Here is a 13,027-nt window from a genome sequence, read left to right on the forward strand (position 1 = left end):
CGTATCTTAAAGTATCTTCTGAGTGATGCGTCCTTAAACTCTGTGTTGTGGGTTAAGTTGATTGAGCTCCGGCTGTTTCAGGTTTGATGTGGGTTTGACTTAATCAGGATTGGTGCAATCAAAGACAACAGGCGGGTCATCCATGTGACTTCATGATTTAAACTGCTTTTTATTTTTATTTATTATTAGTTTTAGTTTTAATCCAACAAATTAATAATTAAAATAAATAATGATTATTTATTGTTGAATTATTAATTTTTTAATTTATTAATTTAATGTTCTTGATTTATCCTATTCCATTTTCTATTTTAAGATGATGTGATGTTGTTGTTTTTTTTTTTTTAATTTATTTAACAAGGTAAGAGACTCTTTTTCAAGAGTGACCCGGCCAAGACGGCAGCAAAAAAATAGGTTACAACACAGAAGCGAACAAAACAACACAAATAGAATACAGTCACAGGTTGTGTTCATCTAAAAACATTTTTATTGTCCTTTAATGCTTTAATTACTCATCTATTTTTATTTATTTATATTTATTTATTTACTTATCTATTTTCATTTATTTTATTGAGTTATCTAATTTTTATTTATTTATTTTCTTAGCTAGTTTCATTTATTTGTATTTATTTATTTTCTTATCTATTTTTATTTATTTATCTATTCAGTTACTTATCTCTTTTTATTTAGTTATATCTATTTATTTACTTATCTATTTGTATTTATTTATATTTATGTATTGACTTATATATTTTTATCTATTTATTTATATTTATTTATTTACTTATCTATTTTCATTTATTTTATTTAGTTATCTATTTTTATTTATTGACTTTCCTATCTAGTTTTATTTATTCATTTGTATTTATTCATCGACTTATCTATTTTTATTTATTTATTATTTCAAACAACTCTTTAACAACGATTGATTAATCTCCTTTCTCACCACTTCTTTTTCTTTTTAATTTGAGTTTTATTTATTTTTTTTGCGTTGTATTTTGTTTTTGCATGATCAGAATTCCTAAACTCCTCTCTGTCTGTTAAAGGTTTATTTTGTCTTCCGAATCCTGACACTTTGTAAACATTTGTTTTTAAAGCTGTTCTACAAATAAAGTTATTATCATGTTAAACTGCACATGAAGAGGTGTTATTATAATGTAACGACACAAAAGACAGAAGCTTTTTCTCTCTATTGAAAAAACAATAAAGCTTTCAGCTTCCTTAAATCAAATAATGAATGCGTTGTAGCTTAATCATAAACAGTCCTTTTCCCCAAAGTACATAAACAATCCATCATAAGTTTAATAAAAATAAGACTTGATGTCTGTTAAAGCTCCTGATGGTGCTGAGTTTGTGTGATAAGGAAGGACTGATTAAAAGAAACAAGACTCTTCCAATTGTTTGCTGCATCTTCCTTTTTCAAACTTAAATCCAGATCTGATTCTCATCAGTCTGAACCGTCTCCCCCTCCATCCTCTCCCTCAGAGCTACCTGACCCCTTACACTGAACTATCAGACCGTCATGTGACTCTGACCTGGGTGATGCAGGCTCCGGTGAAGGCCACGATGACAGCGACCACGTTGACGGTGAGCTGGAACTGCAGGAACTTGGAGATGCTGTCGTAGACGTTCCTGCCCCACATCACCGCCTTCACGATGCTGCTGAAGTTATCGTCGGTCAGGATGATGTCAGAGGCCTCCTTCGCCACATCCGTCCCAGCGATGCCCTGCAGAGCGAAACATGCAGGTTAGCTCACATGTGGATGAAAACATGATGTGATCAATCAGCAGAATACATCGTCACGTTCAAATCATCTGCTGTTTGTCCTCAAACGTGAGCAGCAAGGTTAGAGTTCATTTGGATCCACGTTTTCCTTCTTTTTTAAATTCACAATCAAAATGTGTTTTTGCTTCAGTGTCACAGAGAGACGTCAGATTTCATTTAAGTCTGTTTCATAACTTCTTAAAACTTGTGACTACACGTATACAGAGGCAACAGTTTAGTGACTCCACAGTCAGGATAATTACCATGGCAAAGCCAACGTCTGCTTTCTTGAGGGCGGGGCCGTCATTCGTTCCGTCTCCAGTCACTGCAACAACCTGCCTCCGTTCCAGCACAGTGCTGTCAATGATACCTGAGGGGACGAGGGACAGACAGACAGAAACTTACAGGCCAGACACGGATCCACTCTCTGCACTAACATCAGAGGCCTTAGAACCTCACCGAAGCGACTTGCCTAATTCCAAGATGGCAGCTCGAATGTCTCCACATCTGTGACTCCACGTCTGTACTGTCAGTCCTGATTCTAGCGTTGTCGACACTAAATACCGTGTGTTTCTCAAAATCATAGAGACCTAAAATTGCTGATAAGGCTGCTCGAAGCTGAACAGCATTTACTTAAGCAAAGTTTAATTACTGCTTCGCCCATCCCTGCTCACCTGCCCGCCTGCTTACTTCTTACCTGCGACTGGATGCCTTTTGGATTGCTGCACTGTTTCCGCTGGCCTACCCGTGGCGTATGGATTCTCCGCCTGTGGATATCTATGCTTCATGTTTCTGTTCTGGAACCTGGCTGCTGGTGATCACCTGCCCTGCTGATCACCAGGTCTCGCGCCTGGTGGATGACTGCCCCTGCAGCCTACCTGCTGTTGGATCGGCCATCACATCTATTTGCGAAGCCTCAAAGCCTCCCCTGCCTATTCGGCCCTTGACAGTGGCCAGCGGTGTATAGTGCACTGTTTCTGTCTCTTTTTGTCTCACTCATACGTGCACATTCCCTCAGTGGAAAACAGTGGCGTTTATTATGACTTTAATTTACACGCTGTCCATCTGGGACTTACAAACAAGTGAGCACTCCTGGGTGAGTACAGCTAACATTGTGATTTTCCCACAGGACTTTACGTACGGAAGCATTTGCTCTCTGACTGTATTTCCTTTCCGACAACCACCGAAGTGGTTACAGCAGGATTGCTCGTTGTTGTTTTTTTCAACTCTTTAAAAGCTTTTTTTTTAAGTACCTTTAAAATGTCATGTGTATGAAATGTGGTGGTGTATAAAGAGCGTCTAACCTTTCACCAGAGTGTGTTTGTCCGTTGGAGAAGAGCGAGCGAGGACTCTCAGTTTAGGCCAAATCTTATCGATCCGCTCCTGCTCGATCTGCAGGAGAGAGAAGAAATCAAAGGAGGTGATTTAGTAGAAAAACACTGAATGAAGTCAGCTCATCAGACTGTAGGAGAGGTGGGCGGCAGAAATAAGAGTCAGAGGAGAACCACAGGGGGAGGAAAGTCTGAAAGTCTGATAGAATGAATTATAAACTAGAAAAAGAAGAAAAATCTGACTTTGATAAAACTCTAGAGGGTGCAGTCTTCTTATCATTTAAAATGAAGAGTTATAGATCTAGTGTTTAAGGGACTCAGTGTTCAGTGTTGGACAGATACAGCTCTCATATCATCATGTTTGGTCCTCCTCACCTCTCCCATCTGGTTGCGGATCCGTCGGTTGAACTCTTTACCCTCCATACACAGGAAGTCGTCTCCAGGGTGCAGGATGCCACACTTGGAGGCGATGGCCCGGGCGGTGTTAATGTTGTCTCCGGTCACCATCCGTACTGTGATCCCGGCCCGCTGGCATTTTCTGATGGCGTCTGGGACCTGATGAGAACAACAGAGTACAATAAGTGAAGGATGATGGATACTGAGGCGTCTACAAGGACCTGGAGGGACCATTAAAGACGTAAAATGATGATGTCAAAAACTCTCCTTGGATGCAGTTTGTGGTTTTGCGAGTGTCGATTTTTTCCATATCACTACTGTGGTTTCTTAAGTCCATGTGCTGTAGTAAAGACAGAGCTCACACACCTCAGGTCGTACGGGGTCCTCGATGCCGACCACTGAGATGCAGGTGAGTCCAGAGAGGATGTGGGCCTCGTTATCCCAGTCAGGCTCTCCATCAGCGATGGGGAAGTCTCTGTAGGCGAGGCAGATGGTCCGAAGGCCTTCTGAAGCCATCGGCTCGATCACCTTCTTCACCAGCTCGTCTCTGTCCCGAGGTTTGAAGGCTTTGGACTCACCACTGGCCACGAGGATCTTACAGCATCTGTGAACAGAGAGAAGAGTCCTGCGTCAAAGCGTCATCATCCTCTGACAGAGCACATCGGTGTGTGAGCAGCAGCAGTGAACCTACTTCCTGAGCAGGATCTCAGAGGCCCCCTTGCTGTACATGCGATAGCTGCCATCATAGTTCTTTAGCACGGTGCTCATGGACTTCCTCACAGAGTTGAAGGTGTAGACCTTGAAGAGTTTCTCCTCTGGGATTTCATTGCGTACTGCCTGGTAGTCCCGACGCAGGTCGAGGGAGTGTCCCAGTAAGGCACATTCAGTTTTGTTTCCCACCTGCCGAGCCAGACCGCCCTCTTTTTCTGGAGGCTGCAGGAGACAGAGGCAGAGGTGGAGTTACTCAAAGACTGAATATGTTTCAGTTTTTCGTCACAAACCATTTAATAACAACAATTGCTCACATTTACCCACTGATGACAGAGGATGCTGCAACCAGACACAACTTTCAGAGTCTCAAAAATCTTGATGATGACTGAATCATTGGTGGCTCCGTGGCTCCAGGATGACCTTCCTGAAGACAGTCTGCTGAGTCATCATCATTCACAGATGGCAGCTTTGACCCATAGACTGTATAAATAATGGACGTAGTATCAGCGACGTCACCATCTGTTCCTTAGCGCTGTTTTGAAGCCAATCGTCGTCGGCTGCCATACTGGAAGGCTGGCTCCGGAAGTACCAGAAACCACATACACATCAATTCAAAAAAGCCGATCTTTACAGCAGAAATAAAAATGTTTACAGCCTTGTAAAAAAAAACGAATGTAGTCTGGATAGCTCATTTCTCTATCGGCACACACTGTACGGGGGGTGAATTTTTTCATAACGTGGCAATTACGAAGATATTGAGATTACGAGTCTTCCAATGAGAGGCACAGCTGCCTTGATTGACAGGCAGGAACACTGTAGCTGTTGGCTGGGAGGCTCAAAGCCCGCCTCTTTACCTCAAAATCACTCGACGATTGGCCTCAAAACAGCGCTTCAGAAACAGATGGGTGACGTCACGGATACTACGTCCTTTATTTATACAGTCTATGGTTCCCGCCTGTCTGTCAAGTCAGTCATGTCCTTATTTGGGCAAAAACTCGTAATCTCAATATCTTCTGAACTGTCGCGTAAGAAAAAAATTCACCCCGTACAGTGTGTGCCGATAGAGAAATTAGCTACGTAGACCGAAGCAATTTTTTGAACCAGGCTGTAAACATGTTTATTAATGCTGCAAACATCGTCTTCTTTGAATGAGTGTGTATGTGGTTTCTGCAGCCAGCCTCAAGCGGACGCTCGATGAACTGCAGTTTTCAACACTTCCGCATGGGCTTCATATTTTGAGACCGGAGGTTGTTGCTTGCTTTGACTATATTGACCATCTTATAACAAAGCAGCTGTGTGTCTATCTCTGTACTGTTGCAAATGTAGGGCACCTGCACCCCTCAATCATTTTAGCATCCCTCAGACCGGGTTTAATGTTGTTACTGTTTTATCAATGATGAATATCAAAATGAAAGTACTTCAGCAGAAAGAAAACTGACAACGCATATTTTTTGGTACTTACTAAGTCTCAGAGGTGACCCTTCTCTCTCCTCTGTGCTCTGATCTGTCTCTGATCATTGAATCCAGGATCCAGTGATCAGATGAATCCTGAGCCACTATGGCAACCGTCCAAACCATCCCTCCCTCTAGGCCAAATGCTTAACCAACACTGCTTCCTGAATGGAAAGCTATTTTTACAGCCTACCATAATCTTGGAGGTGTAGGCGCAGTTGACCCCGATTCCTTGGATGAGCAGGTCCAGGACCTTGGCAGGTATCAGGTCCGGTTCTGGCACCTTTTTGTAGTAGCGTCCCGCGATGTACGTCTGCACGACAGTCATGCGGTTCATAGTAAGAGTGCCCGTCTTGTCGGAGCAGATGGCCGTGGCGTTGCCCATTGTCTCACATGCGTCCAGGTGGCGGACCAGGTTGTTGTCTTTCATCATTTTCTGAAATGGAGGGAAAGAGTTTCCAGAGCTCAGAACTGATGAAGAAACTCACAGAAGAGGAGGGATGGACTGAGGATGGGCTCGACAGGCCTTTGTATAACCAACATGAACATTAAACAACACACAGAATAAAACTGTACACTCAACGAATGTCAGAATGCAGATATTAATAACATAAAAGTGTTCAATCTACAGTCCTAATATACTGTTGAATGTTTTTATCAAGTCTCAGGATCACTTCATATCTCCAGCGTGCCCTTTAACCCCCGTGTGGAGTCTTGGTGAGAGTAAGCAGAGTTTAAACGGGCTCTGATAGAGATCCGTGGTTCACATGTGAAGACAGTTCGATCTACTCACACTGTTCTGAGAGTTTTTCACTCATTTTAACTCGGACAAGTTTAAAGTGTTTCTATATTTCATCTGCAGCTGTGCTTCAACTTTTCTCCCTCTTACTATGTCTGCTTTTATTTACAAGTAACAGCTGCTTGTTGCTCAATGTAAACAATGTGACCTCACAGTAGTAAAAAACACTTTTAAAAGCAAACTGAAGACTGACCTTATTAGCTTTTAACTGAGTCTTATTCTTATAACAGCCTTATTCCATCTTACTTTATTTATTTATTGTCTAACTCAAAGCTGAGTCACTTTTTAAAAGTGTATACTGTCTTTTTTTAAATCATTAAAGACACATACATATTATTTTTTCAGTTAATTTAGTTAGCTTCAGTTAGTTTTATTTTTTTTTATTTATTTAATTTATTGTTGATTATATATTTTAATATTTTATTCTCTTTCGCTTTGCTTAATTTATTCAGTTTATTTCACTGATTCAATATTTGAGTGTTTTATCTTTTTAATTTATTTTATTTTGGCGGGTTTAATTTCCTTTGTTGAGTTTTAACATCTTATTTGACCTCCAGTGTTTCCTCATTGAGATATCATGAGAGCGTTTGTTCAGCAACTTATTTTTTATTTTGAATTATAATCATCATCATCATCAATATCGTTATTATTATCATTAAGTATTATTATTATTATTGTTATTGTTATTATCATATATTTTTTATTGCATATAACATGTTGTTAACCTTACATCTGGATTGTGGGGTGGGTTTGGGGTCGAATTGGGGATCTTCTTATTTTTTGGGGATTTTTAATTGATTCTCATTCTCATCTGATTTTCATTATTTTTATGTATGTGTGTGTGAAGAGTTTCCTGTTTATTTTTGTAGTTTTTGCTCCCTGTGTTTCTGGTTTAGTTTTACTTCCTGTGTTTTCCCGCCTTTGTGATTGTCTTCACCTGTGCCTTGTTGTTCTCACCTGTGTATCCTTACTCGTTACCCAGTGTGTGTGTGTGTGTGTGTGTGTGTGTGTATATATAGTCTCTGTGTTTTGGTGGAAAATTAATGAATAAACTGTTGTGCGCTGTGTTTCTCTGTGCTTGTGTAAGACTGATAGGAACTGTTGCAGGTGCAGTTCTCCGAGGTCGCACACAGGAGGCTTTTGTTTGATAAGAAGTAAGGTTTCCTGTATTCTCACAACTCCTTTTACAGATCCTGTATTCTACCAATCAATGATCTTTGTTAGACCACAGGATATATTACCTTTTTGGGAAGATGCTTCCTGTCAACATACCACACCTGTTTTCATTCTCTGATATATGCTGTTTGAGCTCACATTTTCTGGGGGCAGAGGACATCTGACTTCCACTGAGAGAAGTTTCATTCATGGTCGCTTGTTTTCTCCCTCTTTGCAAAAAACAATCATTTGTCTCTCCATAAGTTTACTTCATCCATCACGCTGACATCATAGCCTGAACAAGAAATTGCCATTACAGTGTTTCCTCCTGTCTTTAGTCTTTAGTCAGTTCATTGTTGGTCATACCTCAAAGTCAAAACTGAGTGTTCCTAGTGTTATTGTGTTTCCTGGATTTGTTTAAAAGTACGTTGATGTTTTTTTCATCTCCTGTCGTTTTCGGGTTTTTTTATTCCTTCAAACTTTAATTTTATCTGCACGTTTGTCCTCCTTTTTTTTTTTGCTTATTCTTGACAGTGTTAAAATATCATCGACTAAAAATCGCTTCTCAAAGAAAGTCTGATTGATTGAAAGTCTGTAGCTGTAAACTTAGCCACACGTAAGGAAAGCTGTGCTTCCTGTATGAATGTATGATATGATGCAACTTTTCACTGATCACAGAAAACTTCATCATTCACAGGTTTTCTGATAGTTCAGGTTAATCTGACTGCTTTGAACATTAAATGGTGAAGAAAACGAATGATTTGGACATTAATAAGATACAAAGAGATGCATCACGACTCAATATGCCTTCAAATGCTTAGTTAGAATCACAGCTGTGTGAGGAGAGGCTCAGTTATTTAATGAATATATTTTTCTTGTCTTTTTGTAACGATCTGACAAACTGTGAGCCTATTGAACAGTCACATCTCTAAAGTCATGCATCAATGAGTAAAGATAAGAACATGATCAGTCTGAGTGTTTCAGTCTGTAAAGTGAAAAATCCATCTGAAGGACTTTACAGTTCTCTAAGTAGACTGACCTTGACTGAATAGGCCAGGGAGATGGTGACAGCTAGAGGGAGACCTTCTGGCACAGCTACAACCAGCACGGTCACACCAATGATGAAGAACTTGACCCAGTACTGCACATAGATGGGCAAACACTCTTTGGACCAGGGAACTCCCTGAACCCAGAAGATATCGATGAGGAAGCGAACGATGAGGATGATGACCGTCAGAGCGGACATGAACAGACCTGTGGACACAAAGAGAGGCAAAAAAGGAGAGTGAAGTTCTGATTAACTCATGAGCACATAGATGTGTTGTGTTCAGTGAGGAGCTCTGTGGCATACTCCTAAAGTTAGAATCACATTTAGCCAATCTAGATTTTTACACGGTCGGGACTGATTTCTTAGTTTTCAGATGCGCCCTAAGTAGCATGAACAACAGGTCCAACATCTGGTGGACTACGCATCAATACACGAGGAGGAGACCGCTTTAAAAAGGTAAGGGTGGTGAAGAAGAACAGCAGCACTCCAGCCAGGAGTGAGGCGGTGTTCAGCTCTTGCACATCTCTGCATCGTACACACTCTTTAGATTCTTTGTCCGTACCTGCTTTGCCGATCTGCACAGCCAGTTTGGTCAGCTTCCCCTGGAGGACCGACTTCTCCTTCTTTGGTAGGTTTTTCTTCTTCTTGTCTGCTTCTCCGTCCTCTTTGAGCAGCTGCATCTCAACGGGGGCTCCATCCTTGTCTTTTCCTGCAGAGAACACAGGAATGAAAGAAGACTTTCAGGCTTTTGAATGAAAAACATCTCAACTTCTACTGTCGGTTCATGTCAGGTAAAATACACCTTGTCTATATAGTTAAATGATGATCTCAGATTGATGCCAGATACAAAAAAGATATGGCTGAGGTAATAGAAGCTGGGGTAGTTTGGTGATAAGCTGCTGCCAATAAAACCAAACATGCTTCAGGTGTTTCCTGTTCAAAGTTTAACACATACCGGATGGATGGTTGAGTTTGAGGCTTATGTTATAATGAATTTAATAAGTGAAGGAATCCAATCAACTTAATTTATATAGCACATTAAAAAAAAAAAACAAGTTTAGCAAAGTGCTGCATAGTGAGGTGAAATAAGTTAAAACACACAGAACAGAAAACGCTGTCAGAAAATAAAATAGAAAAGACAAAATAGTCATAATAAAACACTTTAAAAAACAGTTAAAAAAAGATAAAAATAATAATAATAAAACACAAACATGAAATAAAAACACTGTAAGAGCAAATAAAAGTCCAGTTAAAGAACAGGCAGAGACCACACAGCTCTCATGCTGGGATAAAAGCCAAGGAATAAATAGATATGGGAAAAAAATGTCATGCATGTAGGTTGAACTGTGTTGAGGGGCTGGCCCTTTGAAAATTGCAAATTGAAGGGGGCGCTATTTCGCCATTTTTGGGAGTTTTTTCACGGGACCACCAAAATATCGAATTTTTCGCCAGTCCTGATGCATGTGCAACTTTTGGTGAGTTTGGTGCATGTTGAAAGCTTCAAAAAGGCAATTGATTGTGAGGGTAGAAAGAAAGAAAGAAAGAAAGAAAGAAAGAAAGAAAGAAAGAAAGAAAGAAAGAAAGAAAGAAAGAAAGTTTCCTTAGGGTTCCAAAATTTAAAGTCGTTAATGTTGGAGACAATCTAACATGGGGGGTGGGGGCCGCTCATTCCACAGTTATGGGGCGACTGCCAGGAAGCCATGGCCGCCCCTGGTTTTCAGCCTGGTCTTAGGGACCACAAGAAGTTGCTGACCAGTAGGGATGGGCATTTCAAGCCAAAATACTATTCAATAATCATTGGCATCAATTTGAGAATTATTCAAATAATTAAATAAATGTTAACAGGAGGAACAGTCAAAGTGTGGCTGTATTCAGTGGATGACGGGTCCTGGTGTTGATGTCAACAGGTCAGGTGTTCTGTTTGGTTTTGGTCCTGTTCCAGTGTTCCAGTAAATTTGTGATGATAACTTCTGTATATGAGAAAAGGCCGACCTCTAAGTTTCTTCAAAACTAATCAAGTGACTAACTAACCAGACCGCATGATCCCTTTTACCTCACCATGTAACAATTAACAGCACTGAGATGTCAATGACACATAGCTCAATGTCAGAGAGTGAGGGTATCTGTGTGTGTGTGTGTGTGTGTGTGTGTGTGTGGGTGTGTGTGTGTGTGTGTGTGTGTGTGTGTGTGTGTGTGTGTGTGTGTGTGTGTGTGTGTGTGTGACTGTGTGTGTGTGCTTGCTGATCCCAGCTCAGTAATGAGGTTATTAGTGGACAGGCCAGGCAGCAGCAGCAGGCAGGAGAAGAAAGCAGCTGCCGAGCTTAAGGCCGATAATCTGCTTGCTCCTAATCACCATCAACAGAGTCAGGAGCACCTGCTGCTGCTGCTCCTCAGACCACAGGGACACACACTCCACCATGTGGGACCACAAGGTGCTAGTAAGACCCGCCAGGGACCGGGGGGAATATTAGCAAACACGATGGAAAACCAGGAGTCTGACTGCCACCTGAACCTCAGATCTACCTGAAAGCCTCGACCTCCTGGAGGACTTTGATCTGTCTGAGAAGGACCTCTTCCAAACCAGCACAGATTAACTGATAAGATGAGACCCAGCATGCTGTGGCTCACAATACACTAGATAACAGTGACAAAGACCACAGAACAAATCCTGATGACTTTTTTTTACAAAATACTAATAAATTAAAATGAGTTTAAAATGAGTCTAAAATGACAGAACTGTTTTAATATGATGCGTTCAGCACACGTCTACCTGTCCAAAGATTTCAAAGTCATTTCATTCTTCTTGTACAACTAGAACCTCAAACTAAAAGGATTGTCTTCAGGTAGCTGTTATGTAAATAGGGTAAGTCTAATTAGCTAAAGCCTTGACTTTCTCCGGTCCTTTTTTTGTTTTCCTCTCACTTCTTCCCTTCTTTGTAATCCGTTTGTAGTTTCTGAGGATCAGAAATACTTTAGTGGAAATTTGGTCATTACAGAGCGTATGTAAGAAAGTCAAATAATAAAAGAAGAAGGAATAAAATAAGATATAAATACAAATAAATAAAAAAAGAAAGATAAAAAATAAAAAAAGAAAGAAAGAAAGAAAATAAAACAGAATAAAATGAAAAATAAAATAAAGATCAAATAAAATAGAGTACAACAAAACAAAAAAAATAAAAATCAAATGAAAAATAAATAAAAATAAAGATCAAATAAAAAATAAATAAAAATAAAGATAACATAAAAAAATAAAATTAAGATCAAATAAAATAATAAACTATATACAGAAGTGCAGAAAAGTTAGAAATTATCTTTGTACAAATCTTTTTTTCTTTTTTTAGAAATGACTTCTCTTAATGTAGCAGGATGTTTTAAAGTTTGTTTCAATTTGAGACTACCTGGTTTCAGTTGACATCATTAGCTGAGCGTGAACACATGTAAACTGTTTCATGGACAGTTTGGGGATATTTCAAGTTCATATGTTTAATAAAGTGTCACATATTCAAACTGGAAGTAGTAACTGGACTCTATTTTTACTAGATTTATAATCTGATGCCACACTGTAAGGGATTAGGATCTGTGCATAGCGTGTAATATCAGGTCAGTGATACTGCTTAACAGCAAAATGTGTTATATACAGTATATATTGTAGCCTGAATTAAAGAGTGCTGATGTTCATGCAGAGGATGAGTGAAATGATTCTGACTCTATCCTCCATCATTACCACTGACAGATATATAGATCATGCAGGGATACATGTCCAAACACAAGTCTGTATAAAATGATCTTAGGTAGGTGTTGACTTTGAGTCGTGCAGTTCAAAACCTAAGAGCAACGTGTACAGTCTTTGGTTTGATCCAGACTGTAGTGTTTGACAGATCAAAGATGGTTTCACTTCCCCTTACAGCCGATCACCTGAGACTTAGTGTAAAGAGGTTCTGAAAAAATCCACCATCAAACTTTTAAATCCTGTTTTTATCGACAGATATGAATAAAAAAGAGTCAAAAGCAGCCGTGTCTCCTGTGTGTCGTTTCAGTGAAGTCAGTCTGACAAGGTGAGCCTGATGAGTTCAGTGTAATCATATTAAGTTGTTGTGAACAGTCCAGCACTCTGCATTGTGGTAGGCACGTTAGTCAGGACACAGGAGGAAAAGGTAAACTGGAGGATCTCTGAGTCTGTGTGACTCCAGAGTGTTTCGAGGTAGGTTTCAAGACAAAGACTGAATTTTCACTAATATCTTATGTTCAGTCGACTCAGCCGTAAGTCAACTGGCTGCTTTATTCATTCAGTGCAGCAAAAAACAACATAACACTGCACATTCTATTTTATACATTTTTATTTTATTTGTATTCTATTTTATTTGATCTTTAAA

The 13,027-nt window shown here is 39.8% G+C and overlaps 1 protein-coding gene across 8 annotated transcripts in view; it reads right to left on the bottom strand.

Moving 5' to 3' along the window:
* Positions 1-13,027, bottom strand: part of LOC117814401 (plasma membrane calcium-transporting ATPase 1-like) — a 32,285-nt gene that overhangs the window by 3,953 nt on the left and 15,305 nt on the right. For all 8 annotated transcript variants that reach the window (XM_034685700.1, XM_034685708.1, XM_034685707.1 and 5 more), the window contains 9 exons: positions 9,217-9,363; positions 8,646-8,860; positions 5,846-6,088; positions 4,181-4,422; positions 3,856-4,093; positions 3,469-3,648; positions 3,067-3,154; positions 2,026-2,132; positions 1,533-1,724 (listed from right to left, as the gene is read on the bottom strand). In XM_034685700.1, the coding sequence (XP_034541591.1) occupies positions 1,533-1,724; positions 2,026-2,132; positions 3,067-3,154; positions 3,469-3,648; positions 3,856-4,093; positions 4,181-4,422; positions 5,846-6,088; positions 8,646-8,860; positions 9,217-9,363 (1,652 nt within the window). The remainder of the gene's footprint in view (positions 1-1,532; positions 1,725-2,025; positions 2,133-3,066; positions 3,155-3,468; positions 3,649-3,855; positions 4,094-4,180; positions 4,423-5,845; positions 6,089-8,645; positions 8,861-9,216; positions 9,364-13,027) is intronic.

This window comes from Notolabrus celidotus, chromosome 6, assembly GCF_009762535.1.
Source record: "Notolabrus celidotus isolate fNotCel1 chromosome 6, fNotCel1.pri, whole genome shotgun sequence".
Lineage (NCBI taxonomy): Eukaryota > Metazoa > Chordata > Actinopteri > Labriformes > Labridae > Notolabrus > Notolabrus celidotus.